This window comes from Xiphophorus couchianus, chromosome 24, assembly GCF_001444195.1.
Source record: "Xiphophorus couchianus chromosome 24, X_couchianus-1.0, whole genome shotgun sequence".
Lineage (NCBI taxonomy): Eukaryota > Metazoa > Chordata > Actinopteri > Cyprinodontiformes > Poeciliidae > Xiphophorus > Xiphophorus couchianus.
Window position 1 is genome coordinate 7,778,116 of NC_040251.1, and position 20,962 is coordinate 7,799,077.

Below are 20,962 nucleotides of genomic sequence, written 5' to 3' on the forward strand. Positions count from 1 at the left end.
TAGAACAGCTCATTTCAAAATCTAAAGAAATTTGGGCTTTTCTTAGAAATATTTTAATGATATTTGAGATCGCTCAAAATATTTTAATCCCATTTTAAATAGGATTAAAATACGTGCATTTATTCATATTTATGGAGAATTTCTGCACCACAATTTTAGTATTTTAATTTTGCTTGTTTATATTGTTTGACATTTTCCACTATTGTTAAACTCAATATTAAATCTGAATATGTAAAAAATAAAAATACAGGCCGTCATCAGATGTCCTATTTTGTTAATATGACTAAATTTGAACACTTGATATTAAGCCACTTCAGGATTTTAATGTTTTATTGCAGATAAATAAATAACCTGAAAGGTTTTATTAGAAACTCGTTTTCTCAGCGAGGTCTCACTTGTCCAGGTCGTAGAGTGTGTGTGATATCTTGACGATGACCTCCACCCCCGCCTCCATGGCCAGCTTCTTGATGGCGGCGTCCCGCTCCTTCCCGAACGGCTCTGAGTCGTACTCAAAGGTCAGCCGGGAAATCTTCCACTCCTGAGCCGCAGAGGTCATAAATTACAGAAAATCATGTCAATAAACTCTGTGTGTGTGTGTGTGTGTTAGTCGAACCAAAACCAGAACACAGACTGTGGGTTTACAAGCAAGAATGTGTTAGAGCAGGGGTGTCCAAAGTGCGGCCCGAGGGCCATAAAAGGCCCTTGGACTGATCCAAATTTGGCCCGTTGATGCAAATGGAGTTTTAATTTCTAATTTTCTTACAGTATGAAATGTAAAGTGCAACATTAATGTTTGTCTTTTTATAACCGAGCTGAAATCAAGATAAAATCACGTTTATTCAGAGACTTTTACTGAAAAGTCTGAAAATGATGAACCCAAATCAACTTTTTAAGGTTTATTTGGGTGCAAATAGTTTAAAGTCAAAGTTTTTATTTTTTTGACCTACAACTAATTTTGACTCAACAATTTTGGCCCATGTGACAAAACGTTTGGACACCCTTGTGTTCGCGTTAGTGAAGCGTTTGCCTCTGTGTGCTGACCTTGAAGAGGCGCGGGAAAACGTTTGCTGGTTGGCCCCGGATGACAAAAAGGCGGGAGTTGAGTTTTCGGAGACTTGCGTCCAAATCTTCTAAACACTGGAGCAGAAACCTGGAGAGGAAAAACATTTCATTAACAACAGGAAGTACGATCTAGACCTGTGTGAAACATTTAAGTCCCAACTTCACAACTAACAATAAAATTAATAATAATAACTGTTTATGAGGTTTTTTAAATAACTGCAATCAGAAACCTTAAAACCAACATTGCAAAAACACCAAATCTTACAAAGTAATTTTGTTAGTACACTTGAAATTAAAGTATTTCTGAATTTGAACTGAGGTGTGACGTAAAAAAGTTTGCATTTTAAAAGTGAAGTATTTTAGCTGATTACCAACTCATTTCATTGTGTAAATGTTGCTGCTCAGAATAGAGGAGCGTCATATCAGTGAAAACACGTCACTGCTATTTCCATCCTGCAGCGCTGCACGACGTCAGGGGTCATGGTCAGGGGTCATGGTCAGGGGTCGTGGTCAGTGGGACAGAGGATGAAGGTTTCCAGGAATCTGACTGGCCCTAACACATTTCTCTGTAGATCCACATCCTCTGCTCTACTTTAAACTAAATTAAACACAAAACGCAGGTAGAGTCAAAAAGATCACGGAAAACTGAACCTTAACTGCAAAAACACAAAATCTAACCAAGCATTCCTCATCTTCTTTCTATAATATGTTAGTACACTTGAAATAAAACAAAACTGACTTTTAAGAGCTTGTTTTAAGTTAACAATTCCTTAATATTGATGAAATACTAGTTCCACTCTGTTTTCTAAAAAAAGTTGCTTTTTAGTTAGTTTTGTTTTATTAAGTGTACTAATATAGTTACACTAAAACCTAGACAAGAAATACTAGGTATGATTTTATTTTTACAGTGAGTCTAAGTGGTTGTCCATCTCTACAGCTATTGCACTTGAGTTAGTCTATATTTTATATACAGAGGTGGGTAGAGTATACGTTGTACTCACAAGAAGCACTACTTCAACATATCTTTGAAGTAGGAAAGTAGGAAAAGTAAAAAATAGCCGCCCAAAAAATTACTCAAGTAAGAGTAAAAATGTATTTGGTAAAAAGTCTACTTAAGTACTGATAAGTGATCAAATGATTAATTATTAAATATATAAAGTTAATATAAGATTAAGTGGAAACTTTTGTATTTTAAAGGACAAAAATCACAATAATTTATAAAAGTAACAAAAAATAGCACCAGCCGTTTGGACGGACCTGCGTTACAAACAGAACCTGCAGCTGCATGGCGTCCAGCTAACTTCTGCTGCTTCCTGTCCAACTCCTGGCCTAATCACTGAACCTGAGCAGCTAAAGCTCCGTTTGTTCCCAATCCTCACGCAGACAGACAGAGCTGCGAGACAAAGTAGTGCACACAATAAGGCACGTGCCAGCCTGTTCATGAGCCGGACCAGGCTGTCGGCTCACCATTTAGGGCAGCAGACAAAGCTTTCAAAAATGGTCATTCAAGTTGAGAATCTACCCTAATAAAACTGATATTATCTATTCATGTACAAGCATTTTAGGTTTTGTAATTTAGACCCAACAGTGTTGTGAAAAATTAACACCTTGCTCTGACACTAACCTAGAAACCTTTGCTTTTTAGGGCAGGATACTCGCTGTCTGCATCAGTCGATTCAGAGCGATGACGCAAATGGTTTTATGGCTGCACCAAAGCAAACAAGCACGCAGAGAACTACAATACCGAACATGACAAGAGTTCATAAATCACTGCACTACTTTAAAAATCTGCTGTTGTTGCATCAACCTTCCAGACCTCTCAGGTCTTCCGGTTCTGGTCTGATCTGCATCCCCAGAACCAAACATGAGAAGCAGCATTCAGATTCTATGCACCACAAATCTGGAACAAACTTCCAGAAAACTGCAAAACAGCCGAAACACTGAGTTCCTTTAACGGCCTTTCTGTGTTTTTAATGTGTGTGTGCAGTTTTGTTTCCACCTTATATAAATGATATGGCCTACATCTATTGCAGCGGACACACACACACACACACACACAGCTTCGGCTGCACCATAACACAATCCTTTAGCCTAGTAACCTCATTCACACACACACACACACACAACCCCCCCCCCACACACTGAGAAGGGTAAAGTCAGATTTTAATCGCTCTCTCACTGCTGGGTGTTTCAGAGCGAGCGACTGAACAGCGACGGAGCGGTAACTGGAAGGTTTTGGTTTCAGGTTTCCTGACAACATGTTCATGTGATTTCAACTATAATCACTTAAATCTTTTATATAAAACAAAATAAAATAAAATAAAAACATTTAAACTAACAGAAATTAAGAAAAGTTTAGCATAAAGCAACTTTGACTACAGAAAGTTGCAAACGACTAAAGCTGTTTTAAAATAGTTAACAATAAAATTAAGACATGAAAAAAACATTTATTTAGCAAAAGTAGAAAGAAGTTCAGTGGTTGTGAAAGTAAGGGTCGAGGCCCTATAGTGAGTCGGGAAAAGCCCAGTTTTGGGTCATATTTCAAATAAACAAGAAACAATCTAAAATATATATATTTTTGCAATAATTGTAAAGAGATTTAAGCAAAGAAAACCTCATTATAAAAAAGAAAACCTTGTTTTTTTAGAGACCATACAATATCAACTCCTGTGGAAATGATCCATCCAACAATACAATGCAATATTTATTGGTAGTTTCATAATTGGTGAGTTTATGACGTTTTTATGATCTACAGCACTTTGACCTGCTTTATCGTATGTGTTATACAAATAAACTTGACTATACAAGCTTGGCACAACAGACCAAACTGGTTTGGTAGATTTTTCTTTTTAATAAGCAAAACAATTATCTGAAAAATTTAAATAACACAAAAAAGGGGATAAATTTGTAAAGGAAAGAAACATAAAGGTATTTTATCTAAACTTCTGATTCTGGCTCCCTGGATGAACTGAAACCTGAATCACAAAGACGACCTGTTGCTCTTTAAACTAAGAGCGCAGCCCTGTATTCCTGCTGATGATGAATGGTGACATGTTTTTCTTTGTGTTAGCGTTAATTACAAGCAGCTCACCGAGACGTAGCTGCTTTTATCTGCGTCTCCACCTCAAGCAATACCGGTTGGGTAACGGGCCACACAGGAAGATCTCGCCACAAGTAGGTCATGATCACATAACCGCTTCCTGCGCTGACACACTGGCCTAAATTACCTTCAAAATTTCACCTACATTTCTCCTTTTATTGGGAAAAACTTCTGATTATTTACACTTCAGGTATAAAACTAAAAGTCCTTATGTTAGAATAATATATATCACCGGAGAGATAATGCAGGGTAAAACCTCCATTTGTCTATTATGACCCTGCAGATCAGTTTCCTGTTATATGCACGAGTTTTGTTTTTCAGAACAATGCAACATTTGAGAAGCTGCTGGATAAGCATGTGCAGGTATCAGTGGGGTTATCAGGAAAGGCTCCTCCTCCTGATTTCATACGGATGACATAAAAAAAGATGTTTTCATTCAAAACAAAGTGACTAAATAAAACCTGGTCCCATCTTTAACCCTCAAGCTGGAGACAAAGTTAAAGAGCATTGAAATAAAATCACCAGCGCTAATTGGATGATGGTTTGCCAGGTGTCAGGCACGTTTCAGAGGGTGTACTTACTTTTAAAGCTGCTCTGTGAGTCTAAAACACGTGTCAGGAAAGATCTGTTTTCTACTGCCTCCACTGGGACAAAATTAGGGATGCACTGATCCACTTTTTCCACTTCCGATACCGATATCTCAGGTTTAGAATCAGCCGATACCGATCTGATACAGAAAAACAGCTGACCTGGCTGTAAATGCTAATTTACAGCCACCTCTGCACCAGTACAGCACCAGTACAGCCCTCTTAAATACACAAAATCTCTTAAACATGGAAAAACAACCCAACTTTAATTTGCTCAGTGAGTGTAATCAAGGAGAATAACAAACTGGGAAAAACATGTCAAAATAAACTGCAACAAACCTTCTTTGAAATGGTTCAGAAAGTACAAATAATTACTATAAATATAATGTAAAATAAACAATAAATAAATAATAAAAAGTATAAAATTAGACTGAATAGATCCGCCCTTATGGATCAGAAACACTGTCACTAATACCTGATCTAGAGTTTTTTCAACATAGGGACTGATCCAGATAATAATATTGGATCATATGCCATCATAAGAGGATAAACATGCTATGCTGCTAATAATATAAAAATGTAAGGTCATATTTAACGTAACTGCTGATTTCTTTATAATTACTGGACTTGAAACCTCAAATAAATGCATTTGAATCTGAAGTGGTATTGAAATCTGGCGTTTCCTGCAGGAACTGCCGGCGGCACTTGAGCATTTTTAGACCCAGACGAGCGTCGAGTCCAAAGCTCTCTGCATTGATTGCTTCTGTAATGAGCTAAAAACAGACATGAGGAGGGAAACAAACCAAAGCAGGCCAGTGACCACCGCCTCAGCACCAACACGCTTCCCCAAACTCAGCCCAAAGAGACGCAGCTTTAAGTTTCAGACAACTGGACCCAGGTGGGTTCCCTTTGACCCTGAAAGGCAGAGGCGCTCTCCTCAGGCAGACACTGAGCCTCATGTCTGCTTGCAGACTGACCTGCACCAGGGGGATTATGGGAAAGCAGATTTAAACCAAAGGGCACCTTGTGGCTGTGGAACCACTGAGTGCTCTCCTCCAGCTCACAACTCTTAACTTTGATTATTATTTTGCATTTTTTGCAAATAAAAACTGAATGAAACTAGAAAAATCTGTGTTCTGAAAACATGCTTACATATTCTTTAGCGCCTTAAAAAATCCACCATACCTAAAGCACTAAAGGCAAATACAGATCTAAAATATTAATTTCAGTGATTAAGGCAAAAATTAAACTTTACAGATTTGTTTCAGATCTCTGGAAATAAGTGAAATGAAGCTTTAAAAGCAGAGAAATGCTGACATCATGCTGCAGGTTGCAGAACTGCAGCTGCCTGGAGGAAAGTCCTCCTGTTCATGATTCCCAGATTAAATGATCAGTTCTTGTTTTTACACCCAGTCAGAGCAAAAATCATCTCAAAGTTTAGCTCAGGTTCCAGCTAAAAGAAGCAATAACAAAAATAATAATACATGAGACTGAGAGTGAAGCTACAATCTTTGTTTAATGAACCAAAACAATAAAACTTAGAAAGTGTTAATAATGCTGAAGAAATTATTAACACTTTTGAAGAAAAGTCTCACTGGTGAGATATTTCTGGACCAACCAGGTGATTCCAAAGAGTCAAGAGGGACGGTCGTTTCTCTTGACCGTACAAAACAAAACTGAAATGATTGATTCTAACTTTCCTAACTGCCTGAACTTTGATTTAACTAGACCGATTTCGTCATTTATACCAATCATGTTAGTAATGGAAGGAAAACTTGATCCGTTTTCCTTGGGAGCTAAATATAAAGAAATGATACTTCTGAGAATAATAAATTTTAGACTACAATTTAGAAATTCACACATATTTTCCAACAGAACACATCCAGAGTTAATGGTGCTTCACTTCCGTTTCTTAACTTAACATTTAAAAGCACAAATAAAAATATTAGCAGTGAGTGAAACTTGTTAATCGTTCCTTGATTCCACAGTGAGGAGCTACGGAGTGAATAGTTCGGAGCCAAACTCAGACAAATCGTCTTACCTCCACCTGTTGACCCCGACGTTAGACGAGCCTGCGAACCACGGGTCCAGGAAGTAAACGCAGCGCACGGTGCCAGCCCCCCGCACCGCCTCCCGGAGTGCCGGATTGTCATGGAGGCGCAGTCCCTTACGGAACCAGTGGATGGAATTTGGGGCCATTGTAATCTGCAATGGACGAATAGAAAATAGTAAATAATCAAACATCAGGAGCTAAGTGCTTTCAGGGCAAACAATCTGGATTTGAATGCAGCTTTTAACCAGGTCTCATTATTCTGAGTCCAAACTGCAGCATAAACATCAGTTTTCTGGATCATAAGGTGGTTGTGTGAGAGCTGCAGCTGCACACAAAGCCAAAGACGAGCAGGACAGAAAAGAAGTCGCCTCTGTCCCAGAAAACGTCCAGGACACGTTGAAGTTCTGCAGGAACCGCAGAAAACCTCATCCCATCATCAATTCTCCTTCTGATTGGTTGGGAATTTATTTGAAATTATTCCCTGTATATTACTTGAAAATGATCTCAAAACGACATTATTGTTATCACAATAACGTCTGGCAATTTATCATCCAGCAAAGTTATTATGACAGGCTTAGGTACAAGATAAGTTACTAAAATAAGAACTCTAACTTGGCTGCAGATCCAAAATGTTCCCCTAAAATTTGAGTCTTTCTGTTGGCGGAGGACGGCAGGCGTAGAAAAGCCGTTTATTCACTCAGCTGGCTTTGATACAAACACAAAGATGGGTCACCTCCGTCTGTTTTTCAATGCATCTCTGAGCACAGTTTATTTTTCCCGTTTGACCAAAGGGTCCGGCGCCTGAGACTCCAGTGTGGAAACCGGAAGCTGAACTGAACGGCTGAAGGAAGACGAGCAGAGCGTCCGTGGCAGACGAACGGCTGCTAATTAGAAGAGGCTCATCCGCTGCAGAGCAAGCTGCCGCTTGGCCTGCAGCCCCTTTCACCGGCTTGTTTTCTGAATGGAAGAATCGGAAAAATCACTCCCTGGCCAGCTGGAAGAAGAACCATATGCTCATCGTTCTTTGAGATGTGGGTGTTCTTTTTGCTCTAGCAGGAGCCAAAGAGAACTGCCGCATTAAATGGATCTACAGAACTAGATTCTCATGTTATGGTTGCAAAAATAACACTATTTTAAGCTATTAACACATTATGATGTTATTTAAAAAAAAAATATATATATATATATATATATATATAGTTTAGTTATTTACTGACTGTTTATTTTTTTCACAATGGGAACCATTTTTAAGCAAAAAAGTTGTGGGTTCAAATCTCAGCCTGCGTAGAGTGTAGATGTTCTCCGGATGCATGAATGTGTTTTCTCTGGGCGCTCCAGCTTCCTACAACATGACTTTGGGTAATAAAATATTCTAAATTGCCTTTAAGGCTGCATGGTTGTTTGTCCTGTGTCTAAATTAGGTGACCAATCACCAGGAGCCTCATTAATTTTTCTTGTCCCTGATTGGTTGTAACCCGAGCCGATATGGAAAACCATACATGTTAGCTTCTGTGCTAAGATGGTTTCCACTGTATGTTTTAAGGCATGTTAAGGTGTATTTGGTGTTTAAACTAGTTCACACACTCTATGCTTAATGCGTTTAATCCAATAATTAATTCATTATCTTTTTTTATGTAAAAACTGACATCTTGCTTCATGGTTTGTCACTGATGAAACCATGGGCTTACCTTTTCATTTATTATTCATACACCAACAATCATAACTCATAAGCATGTTTTAGCTTTCCTTCTATCACACATTCAGTCATTTCCAGTGAGTAAGTGATGAAGGATTGATGTGTTGGTATGTTACAAGAGGAAAACATGGAGGATGAGTGTTAAAGAGTGTTCTGTGAGGATCCACACAGCCAGGCGGTGGCAACAGGTGGCTGCATTTCACAGAAATCCTAACGGCATCAACTCAATTCACTCCAAATTAATCACATTTCTGACAAAAAAAGAAATCCCAAGACACTTCATGAGAGAAAACAGCCGTAAAATGGATGAGAATTAAATTAAATTCACTTTAAATCAACTTGTTCTCCTCACACCAACTCCACTGAATTCAATACAACACAGACACATTCATATACAGATCTAATTTATCAATCCAGCTTATTCCAAATCAGTCTAATGCGGCCAAAATCCAATAATAAATCATAGTTTCACACTCAAAATATATCCAATCAGATTTATTTTGGACACAGTTCAATGTAATATAACCAGTTCACATCCAATTTCGTCCAATTTATTTCAGTGCAACACAATTAGATTCAGATTCAAATCTAATTAAATGCAACTTTGTTCTTTTCAATCCATATTACTCCAATACAGTTTAGATGAATACAGATTCAATGAAATATATGCAATTTAATCAATTATGTTACAATTTAAAATAAGACAATGGAGCACCTTAACAGCACACACTTAACTAAATTTAATAAACCTTAACAGATAATATTAACACAAGAATGACTGCAAATATCATGCAAATTAATAAGTGAAACAACACTATTATCAAAGTTATTAAAAAAAGAAACATTTTGTTTATGCATAACTATTTACTGTTTTTTATACTGGAAACAGGACGCTGATAAAAAGGTGCTGGGTAAGTAATTTATTTAAATATTCACATTTCATTATCTATTCAACAATAATTGAAAATCTAATTTTGCAATATATATTAGGGATTATTTATATCAAAAGGTATTGCATTAATACCCTATAAAGTATATTTGTCTGGTTAGAATTAATTTAAATGGTTATTATCTTCTGATAAATCCTATAAAAGTCAAAAAGCTGAGTTCTGTTCATAAAAACAGACGCTTTCTTTCTAAAGTATTAGGTCAGCGACTGCGACTTCTCCAGATGGAAATTAGGTCACGTCGTCTGTCTGAATGGGGCCTGAAATGCTGCACAACACCTCATATGAACTCAAAAATGTATATTTATATAATGTTAAGCATATACAAATTCTTAATTTCTCATTTCGGCCTCAAGTAGTTGAAGACAGATGTAAATTTAAGCAGGAGGAAGTTTACTTGTCTGCTAGGAAATACCAAAACGGGGTCACCGGAGCGGAGTTTATGTAACCTGCGCGGCGCTGTTTCTACCACTTTAGATTGAAATTAAACACACAAGGCGCGAATAAAGCTTGTGCTGGCTTACCGGGAGTGGTGTTTATGTCAAGCCCAGAGAAAGAAGCATTTCTTCGGTCCTGGAGGAGTACGGATCTGCGATGGGTACCGGGTACGTGCCAGCAGCCTCTGCCTGAGAATCCCTCGGTGCTCCTCCAGTGCCCTACTACTGTAACGTGTTTCATAACAGATTAAGCTACTGCGCATGTTCGGAGCTATATATACGCCGGCTTTATGTCGCATTCACTGTCCAAGGGTTTTCACGTAAACAAACGTTTTTTCTAATCCTGTCCACTCAACACACCATGTTTAAGAATAAGCTATAGAAAATAAGAACAAATACGAAATCTTATTCATTCAATATTGAATAATCAACTTTGTGTACATACTTTAGCTTTTAGATGTTAAGCAACTTTGCCAAACATGTCATTATTTTGTCGGTTAAAGCTGTTATTTTCAGAACAAATATGAAGAAACACTATCATGAATACTAATTGAGCAAAATCTTTTTTGTCTGTCCATCTGACCGTCTGTTTTTTTGTTTATTGAGCATTCATATCTGCGCCTCATTTAAAACATCTAATAATTCCCATGTCAATAAAGGCAACACCGAACGTGAACTCAGACCTGTTTCCGAGGCGGACAACCCCATTGGTCGGTATGTTGTCACGTGTGTGATGTCGGTCACGTTTAGGAGGCATGGAATTGCGGAAGTTCCTTCACACTGTAGTTGTGAATGGTTGACTCGTTTAATTAAGAATCTTGGTGGCAAATAAATAAATAAACAAAGCAGGTGGATATTCATGTAAATATATCTATAGTGTAGATCGTTGTTCTTGTGACAATGACAATAAAGATTTATCTTATCTTATCTAAGTGCATGGACTGACACTGAAAGACAAAATATTCCAGAGAACTCTAATAATATAAAAATATATGTACCGTACATTTTACTCAATTTATTTACTTAAGTGTATTTAGCACAAAACGCTTCTTAATACTATGGGTGCCGAATTACAGTGTATGTTGATCAAAAAAATTTAATATTTACGTGGAGATTCTGTGATGAAGCTTACAATCCATCCATCCATCCATTGTCTGTTCACCCTTGTCCCTAATGGGGTCGGGAGGGTTGCTGGTGCCTATCTCCAGCTACGTTCCAGGCGGGAGGCGGGGTACACCCTGGACAGGTCGCCAGTCTGTCGCAGGGCAACACAAAGACATACAGGACAAACAACCATTCACACACACACACACACCTAGGGAGAATTTAGAGAGACCAATTAACCTAACAGTCATGTTTTTGGACTGTGGGAGGAAGCCGGAGTACCCGGAGAGAACCCACGCATGCACAGGGAGAACATGCAAACTCCATGCAGAAAGACCCCGGCCGGGAATCGAACCCAGGACCTTCTTGCTGCAAGGCAACAGTGCTACCAACTGCGCCACTGTGCAGCCCGAAGCTTACAATACCTTTGAAAATACAGATGCGCAATATTTACAAAACACATAATAACAGTAACCAATAATAATAAAAATATAGATAAATAATAACAGTAATGATAATGCAGTGTGATATGCAAAGGTTAATTGGTCTAAATAACCAAACTTAGTGGGCGCAATAGTGGTGGAAGTATAACGATGACATCCCTACTATATTAGTAGTAATAATACCAATTAGAATATTTTTTAGGTTCTGTGAAAAAAACAAACTGCATTTAATTTTTTTCTTTGCAGTTGATAACAAAAATAAAAATAAAACTTTGTGGAGACACTTTCCTGAAGTGGGTAAGAGAGTTATTTTTGTAGGGAACATGGACTGAAAGGCCACTGAGAGGCGAAGAAGCCATCACTCCAAAGATGATATTAAAAGGCAGACTAAAATCTGTACTTCCACATGGGAGCCAAGACTCTAATGAAACTACAATAAAGTATTTGGTCATCGTGACCTTCGTTATATTGGAAAAAAAGATAAATCAAAAATAAATGAAGAAAGTAATATAAACTATAACTAAAACTATGTCTTATTATTTTGTGATTTAGCAAATATCATTAAAAGACAGGAAAAACAAGATGTGTTAGAACAATTTCCCAAAATTGTTCTAACTCTAACAGGGATGTCCAAACCTTTTGTCAAGAGGGCCAAAATAATTTTATCTTTAAAAACATATAGATCCAAAATTTTGTGATTTGTGTTTTATCCACTTACAAACTAAGCGCAAGCCATTCTAATTAAACAAAAACTGGGTCATAGATCCAAAACCTCAAATGGGTTTTCCTTGTTAAAAAAGGCCTCCAGATTTCTCAGTATTTTGGGCTCGATTTGAAGGAAACAAGAAAACTTGGAAAAGTTGATCACTGAGTTGTGTCTAACATTTTTAGTAGATTTTGATTTAAATGAAAAAGGATAATGAAATGATAGAAACATATTGACAGTGAGATATGTAGGGGGGTTTTGCTGTTCACAACTTCTTCTTTTCCATATTTTTTATGGTCTTGCCCACAAAGCTCATTATACATTCCACATGCACAAATGATTGGAAAACTACCTAAAACTGGCTTCTAAAAATAATAATAAGTACAAATAAAAATTATATGACATGTTCTTTTGTTGGTACATTGCAGTAAAAGCCTAATAAGGCCGTTTTAATTAGCTTCTGAAGTGAACGTGGGGCAGCCTGGCCAGTTTATTTCTGTCTGCTGGACCCGGTCCAGTTCTTTTTCCTCTTTGTTTTTGCTTTCTGTTTCTGCCAGTCAGCAGATGGTCTGGTGAGGAGCACTAACACAAACAGTCGCTGCTTACGACACTGTCATCAGATACGGTGTCATCTAATGTGCGCATCCCCGTCAAACTGAACTGAATATTCACCAAAATATGATACAGCATATCAGCTGCGATACTGACACAGGAAGAGAGATAATAAATCAGCATGTGTACCACAGAAGAAGAAAACAGAAAAAAAGAAAACAGAACTTTATTTACCATCTTTTTTAATCAGAAATCTCAGCCGTGTGTTTGTGTATGTGCCTGTCATGAACTCTGGTTCAGTTGGCGGTTTTGTTGTGTTTCTCCTGGTGGGTCATTGGTTGGAGACGGCGAGCGGCCTCCCACTCTGAAGGTGTTCCTGCCGTGCTGACGTCTCGTCTCAGGGTCATGCAGCGTGCTGATGTCAGCGCCTTGAGCTCAACAAATTCTTTTCCAGAAATGCCCTCAGATGTTGCTGCATCTAATATTTTCTTCCACCCGCTGTGCTAATAGAATTCGCCAACCAGCGTCACAACCGATGGTTTTCAGGATTACATTCATTTATCCTTCAAATCCAATGTTAAACTAATGTTAATAAGTCAAGACAAACTCTTTAATACCAAACAATTTGACTTAAAAATGACCCAAAAACATTTTTATTACAGTTTTTTTTTATGGAATCATCCTCAGGATTTCGCAAATGAAAACAAAACTCCATGGATTACCTGGAGTTTCCTGGATCACCAGTGAACATGTCAATGCCTCAGAATAGGACAAAGTCAGCGACTTAATGTAGTCAGATAGAAAACTTTTCTTTACCTGTTGCCATCATAAACTGAACTCGACTAAATTCGTTTTAATTTTCTGAATCTGAATATTTCTGTAGGATTTGATTGATTAATTAATATATTTCTGTACCTAAATCAAACCCATTTGTCTTTCACAGAGGCCTGCATAGAACATTTTTCCCAATTAGCTCCTTTTTAACCAGCTCAAAAAACTGTTTAAAAAGGAACTTATTGGGAAATATGTTCTATAAGATGAGTGTTTTAAAGTCCGTAAAAAGTGTTTAAATAATTGTACATCTAAAGATGAGAATGTGAAATTTAAATATTATGTAAGGTGGAAATTTAAGTCTTGTTGGTGTTTTGACATTTTGTTGATTATAAGTTGATGAGTATGAAAGGGGCAGGACATTATAAGATCTTGTATCTTCTACCTGCTCCTTTTCGAACAGGTAATATAAAATTGCATGTCCCTTGGGCATAATAACTTGTTTTAATTTTTATTTTCTTTTTCTTCTTTCTTGATTTTACTTTTGTCTGTTAAATAAATAAATAAAAAGTGCCTTGAGAAGATATCTGTTGTGCAAATAAATAAATTTAATTTAATATTCTCTCTCTAAATTTGCCTCTGAAGAGCAAATATAAAAATTTTATTCCAAATTTTATCAACCATTAAAAATTAAAAATGTGCGCAACACTAAACTTGATATTGCGCTAAAGTTGAATGAGTTTCCATTAAATAAGAAACAATTAAAATCCCATTATAATAAACTTGTTAATGCAATAAAGCAATAAAACATATGCTGTGCCATCCTCCTACAATTCCTGTTGTTTTTGTCTTTTCCACCAGTAGTAACATCTGGCTGTTGATCACTTTTTGATACAAAACCATATCAACCTAAAGCAAAAACTTATAATTTTCTTTTTTTTACTGTCAACACTGGATGGATCAATCAGGTGTGAGATGGATGATGTAAAGTAGTTCATATTTTCCAAGTCTGTGAAATTGGAAGCTGCCAATCACATGACAATCTCAGATTTTATAAGACTGTCTGCAGTTTCTGCCCATTAACATTCAGTCTGAACTGTTCCTCATTCAATCAGTTAATCAATCAAGTTTATTTGCAATGCACATTTCAGCAGCAAAGTTGTTCAAAATGCTTCACAGTATAATAACACAAAAATAAAAACAGCTATGAAAACTATATTTTGTCGAGTGCCATCATCAAAATGATTAATATACACCAAATATGTTGGTCAATAGATGGAGAGATAATATAATGTGATAAGATTAAAATGTGAAGATTTAACTTTCAGGTCTGTCTGGGGAACCGTGAGGCGTTCAAGTCAGAGTTAAAACTGATTTGGTTCATTTCAGTGTGACCTGAAATTCATCTTTGGCACTGATTACAATAAATATAATAATCAGTAAATATGTGCACCATTCAGATTTTTTTTTTTCTTCTAGGAGGTTCTAATCTTAATAAAATTTATAAAATCCTCTTTTTTCCTCTGCGTAATATGCATGAACACTTTCTCTGCAAAATAAAAAAAATAAAAATCCAGTATTGCACGTCACGCTTCTCTGAGGCACATGCATATCCATGTGCCTGTGTGATACACACTCTCAAACACCCAGCAACACTCATTACTATTCATACTATTTGCCTTACTGGCAAGCAGAGTGGATCCACACACACGCCTGGTTTTAGCAGGCGGACGTCATGCGTCTGAATGAGTCAGCGTGTCGGAGGAGAAGCACTTTTCATCTGCAGCTCATCCACATCTACAGGCCTTCCCAACAAAATTTATTCACAGCCTCTTCCTCTCCTCCTTTTGCTTCTGCTGTTTGGTCCGTGATAACCTGAAAATATGATTATTTTAATTTATAACAGAGAAAACATTCATCGTTGAACAGGACACATTAAAAACACTCAATTACAATGGTGGTACAAACTACAATTACTTCAATTTGACAAGATGACCGTACTTAAAAAAAGTTAAGTCAATTAAATTCAACATTAGTTTTACTTTAATTGAGTGTTACCAAACTTTGACCAAAGTCAAGTTTTATTCCCTCATCTTTTTTAGTTAAATGCAATGTTACAAGGGAAAATGTATTTTTTATTTTTATTTTTTGGGTGTGAGTTTTTGTAGAGTGCAGTTTCCAAATACACTTAAAAACATCTCAGCTGCAGAGTTGACGCATACAGTGAATATTTGGCAGGTAATTTGTGACCTACGCATGCCTCCAAGGACAATTTACACTTAAAAAATAAATATAGCGCATCAATATTAAGTGCTCTGAATTACAAAAGGGATTCACAACTACCCTTATTGCCTCAGCAGCAACTCTGCCCTGCACCGTTGCTGAGCTGTGAGTCCTGCTCTGGGTCAACACTGTCTTCGGTTTTGGGCAGCGGCGGATCCAAACTGGACTGAATGGACAGAATCTCCTTCACCAGACTCCTGAAACACAGCAGAGACGCAAAACAACGACAGGAAGAGAAACGAGCAGGATACAAATAAAAAAGATAAAAGACGACAGAAAATAACCAAGAAAGAAAACAAGGAAGGAAGGAAGGACACAAAGAAAAAATAAAGGAAGACAGGAGGGAAGGAAACAATGTTGGAAGTGAACAAGGCGAAAAGGAAGGATGGGAGGATGAAAGGGCACAAGACAGGAAGGAAACAAAGAGGGAGGGATGGAAGGTCACAAAGAATAAAAGAAAATAAAGGAAGACAGGAAGGAAACAAGGTTGGAAGAAAACAAGGAGGGAAGGAAGGATAGAAGGACACAAAGAATAAAAGAAAATAAAGGAAGAGGGAAAGAAAGGGAGCAAGGTTGGAAATAAACAAAGTTGGACGGACAAAGAAGGTAAAAAAGAACCCAGTAGATCGGTTAGTCATGCGAAGCATTGGAGATCATTTTGTGAATGAACTGGAATATACTGGATTTAAAACACCTGCTGTTGTTGCTTACATTAGTAAGGGGACAAAGGAAGGAAAACAAATCCTATTTTTATGATTCAAGGTGAACATTTTACATGTAGTTCCATGAATTAGCATCTTAATCCTCAAACATGGCGCCCCACATCAGATTGATGGGATTTAAATGTAGTCCTGGTAGTTGCCATGTTGTACCATGTAAGCTCTGGACATGCTATGTTACCTCATTGCCTCGTCGATGTTCTTGTTGTCTTTGACTGAAGTTGCCATCCTTGTGAAGAAGCCGTTGGCCTTGCAGAACATCTCAATGCGGTCTGCTGGGACGGCCCAATGAGACAGGTCGCTCTGTGGGGGAGTAGAGAGAGCAGGAGGGAAAAAAAGACATTTAGGAAAATACAGAACGCTCCTGCAGATCAGTACTGTTGAATTTTCTTCTTTTAAAAAACATAAATGTCCTGTCACATAGTCACCACCTCCCATTATAGGCAGGTATAGAAAACAGATGGGTGGATCTTGAATTACCCAAACAGGAAACTTGTAACCTGGTTTAATACCAAACACTGAGAAAAAAGTCATGCATATTTTCATAGAGTGACTGTAAACATCTGGCTTCAACTGTATGTTCCATTCCTGCACTTTTGCTTATTGTAATAATTTATTTTTCTTTCCTGTCCTTCGTATCTAATCTTCTGCAACTAATTTACTGGAATGTACTTGTAAATGCCCATTCCATTATTTATGCTGTTTGTAGGTTGTTACCCACAGTACCCACTACGGGCGCTGTAGTTTGGTTCACTTTGAGTTAGTACCTTCATTTAAAGCGAAAAATAAGAGGAAGTGTTGCTAGTTTCCTGTCAGTCAGAACTTTGGGCTGAAATATCCCACGGACAAGAGGAAGAGGAGGATATTCTTCATCTTTATGACTCTGGACTGTAGCGCACATTTTTCAGAGAAGGCTAAAGGCTAAAGGCAGCACTACACGGACTACACAGCTACTGTACTTAATATTGGGATTTGGAAACAACATGACTGGGTACATTCACATCAACCCTGTTTAGTCCGCTTTAATCAAACTCTAGCTTGTTTGTCTAGAAAGTACTTAATATGGGGATTTGGAACTAGTCTAACTCTGGCCTGCCTAAAACCTCGACCTCGGTTCGGTGTTAGTGAACCAATGCAGGGATGGAAGTGGACCGGAAACCGCTCCCAGCCACAGCGCAAGGCATTCTGGGCCGAAACAGCCAAAAGAAATGCGTGAGTCTTGCACTACAGAGAGAAATAGCTTGTGTACCATCGCTAAAATTTAACGATACTCCATTTCTGTTTACATTTTGTGAAGAAGGAAGTTTGCACTGGTCTTCATGTTATTTCCTTCAGTGATTCTTGGTGCAGCGCCCCCACAGGTGAGGAGGTGAATAAGTTTTTCAATTAGTTCGGATCATTGACACTGTACAGCATTAAAGCGAGTTGCATGAGCTGAAAATGTAACAAATGTGGGAATTTTGATCCCTAGTCAAATCGAGGTGTGAAAACACAGTTACATGTGCACCATCTCAAATTTCTCATGTGGCTTTTTATAAAAAGATGAGGACGATGGTAACTCAGCAGCGCTAAGCTCTCCTAGTGCATCATGTATTGGCTAAATAGACCGACTCACCTTGTTCGCCAGCAGGATGCATGGGATGGAGCTTCCTTTGGGCAGCATGGCCTTGTTGTCCAGGTCCTGTTTCCACTGGTGACACTTGAGGAAGCTTGATGAGTCTGTGACATCAAACATCACAACGCAGCCCACCGCTCCTTTATAATAAATCCTGGTCATGGAGATGAAACGCTCCTGGCCTGGAAGGGCAGACAACATTCATGCACATTTCAGTGATCAACATATGCGTATGCATAGATCTGTAGTTCACTTTGAACTAATGTTTCATACCTGCAATATCCCAAAGTTGAACTCTGACCTTTTCTTTGTCAGACCAGTGCAGCATCTTAACAGAGAAATCCACTACAGAAGTAAACAAAACTCATTTTAGGAACACAGTTTGAGAACAACTCAGATTCATAAAGCACCATAAACATATTTATTATGTTTATATTTACCCGGATATTAACATTCAATTCAGAAATACATAATTAATCCCAAAAGGAAATTAAATTAAATTATTCTGCTTTTCTTTAATTCTGAAGAGCTCAACATGAACGAGAGCGAATGGAAGAGGATTGGGGCCACTGGAAAAAATAAATAAATAAAATGAAAAAAAGAATTCTGACTTTTGATCTCATAAGATAAAAAAAATAAAATCTGAATTTTATTTCAGAATTCTGTTTTTTTTCTCTCAAAATTTTGACTTTTATATCAGAATTCTGACTTTTGGTCTCAAAAGATTGAAGTCATAATTCTGAGGAAACAAAGTATTTTTCAGTTGCTATAATCTTTTTCTGGAGTCCAGAAAGTTTGAATGGTTTGTCTGATAAATTCTGGGTCTTTCCTGAGTTTTCTCCTATCAAGATGTGATTGGAAACCGATGCTCCAAACCTTTAAAACCACCTTAACAGACACATTTTGAAATGGAGGAACAATGGCTCTGCTCCTAACCTAGGCTTAATTGTTCTGCTTTTATTCAGAATCTTGTTCTTTTGATGAAGATCCATATTTCATGGCCATGGAAAAATAGAAGAAGAGCTTTAATTTTTGACTCTCTCTGCCATTTTCCTTGCTTAGACACTGAGTACAAGCAACTAGCAACACACAATCTTTGAAAACAGAATATCAGAACTAAATCTGTCTTTGTGAAACATCAGTATTTGACAAATAGTTGAAGTCTCCTTTCCAAGACCGAAGACTCAACAAAGTCTTGACTGCTTACTTTGTAAGTAGTCATAGATCTGACATTCAAATGATTCAGAAGTTACATTTTCAATATTAAGCATTAAACACCAAGTCAGCCCAGATAAAGAGCCTAAAAACTATAATTGTTAAAACCAGGTTGCATACCTCCTACAGTCATTTTGTATGTTCTGTTGAACTGTCCATTGACGTAGCGATGCACAAATGAAGACTTGCCAACGTTTCCGTCTCCGATAACCAGTATTTTCAGCAGGTGCTCTTTCATTTTGTTTGCTCAGAAAGTGAACCAGAGGGACTCTTCAGCTGAAAGGTGCCGTAGCCCAAAGTTCAAACAGGAAATGGGATTTCATAAACTCATAAAGCAACACAAACGTGTTATGCGCTTGTATAAGTTAATAATCTCCAAAGTTCAAAGGAATCCAGGAGCTACAGTAAACACAGTAAGGATGCAAAGAGAAATGAAGATAAGGGCATTTCTTATCTTAACAGCTTAACAGCGTACTTTGTGTATGAAATATGCATGAAATTTCAAGTCTTTTTGGCCCTTTTGGTGTTCCATATAAATTATTGTTTGTTCATATGTACTCACATTGGTTTCACTGCTCATTGAGATTGGTGGCACAAAGACATGCAGAATTTGAGAAAAACTGCATGAAAATGAGGGCATTAAAACACCCACTTGCCCCATGGGCTCATGGATACCGCCTCCAGTTTGATTTGATTGAGTTGCGACAAAGTGCAAACATTTTTTAGCGAAAAGCACAGCTCTTGTTTTTCAAGCTGGACCACATATAAGGGGACCATTTGGGTCTGGTTGTGTCCTAAAACAGTTATTTATAAGTTCTGTGAAGTACTCCATCTGCTGATGGGAAGAGAACCAAGACACGACGCGCACAAACAGGAAAACCTCTCACAAAGTGAATCAGGAGGATGACTCAGTGGGGGGGCTGGAGCTTGTTTGGAAGCCAAGAACGGCGGCCTATTTGGCAAATCAGCAAACTCAGTATGTGATCAACACCACACGCCTCTCTCTCTCTCTCTCTCTCTCTCTGTGTGTGTGTAGGAGCAATGCTGCTAATAGTGATAGAGGACAGAGCTGGAAGCTGAGATATTCTTGATGTGTTGTAGATTTTCAAAAAAAGCCCTCTTTATTGACGGCAAGCATTGGTTGGTTTTACTTTTTGTTCTGACATGATTCTAAGAAATGTGGAGAAATTAAGAGTTTATCCTGGATTTGAATCTTGTTTCAGCTTTCTGTTTGGAGTTTGCATTTTCATGTGCTGTGTCCTTTCAGGTCACCAGAGATTGTAGGTTGATGCAAGCACAGTTTGTCCTGTTTGTCCCTGTTGCACTGCGATTAACACATAATAGACACTAGGTGGTGCCAGAGCACCAGCCCTTTTTCCAGGTGCTTCATCACCTGGAAAAAGTTGAAAATTGTACTTTAGAGTCAGATAAATAATTTTGTCCCATTCTGCTTGGTTAACAGGAGCCACAGGCTTATTTTAGACACAAATAGTCATTACTTTAAAGTCAAACCAAGTCTTTATAAAGCTTGGAGTGGATTAACGTTCATAAAATAATGGTGTGTTCAAAATAACTAATAATTACATGTAATTTAATCCAAATTCATCAATAAATAGCAAAAATAAAAATTAGATGCAAATACTGAGAATTTTAACAGTTAATTTATTTATTA

At 37.6% G+C, this 20,962-nt stretch overlaps 2 protein-coding genes across 3 annotated transcripts in view; both read right to left on the bottom strand.

Annotated features, from left to right (window-relative positions):
- The window catches only part of LOC114140307 (cryptochrome-1-like), a 34,338-nt gene extending 24,209 nt beyond the window's left edge, over positions 1–10,129 (bottom strand). For both annotated transcript variants that reach the window (XM_028010086.1, XM_028010084.1), the window contains exons 1-4: positions 9,970–10,129; positions 6,791–6,954; positions 1,042–1,150; positions 396–538 (exon numbers count right to left, since the gene is read on the bottom strand). In XM_028010086.1, the coding sequence (XP_027865887.1) occupies positions 396–538; positions 1,042–1,150; positions 6,791–6,948 (410 nt within the window). In that variant the 5' untranslated portion in view covers positions 6,949–6,954; positions 9,970–10,129. The remainder of the gene's footprint in view (positions 1–395; positions 539–1,041; positions 1,151–6,790; positions 6,955–9,969) is intronic.
- Positions 10,130–14,577: 4,448 nt separating this feature from the next.
- LOC114140244 (ras-related protein Rab-7L1-like) lies at positions 14,578–20,945 on the bottom strand. The gene is made up of 6 exons (XM_028009998.1): positions 19,411–20,945; positions 18,349–18,420; positions 18,076–18,257; positions 16,642–16,763; positions 15,802–15,938; positions 14,578–15,333 (listed from the first exon to the last, which is right to left on the bottom strand). The coding sequence occupies exons 1-5, from the start codon at positions 19,526–19,528 to the stop codon at positions 15,812–15,814; spliced, it is 621 nt and encodes a 206-aa protein (XP_027865799.1). The 5' UTR covers positions 19,529–20,945; the 3' UTR covers positions 14,578–15,333; positions 15,802–15,811.
- Positions 20,946–20,962: the final 17 nt, after the last annotated feature.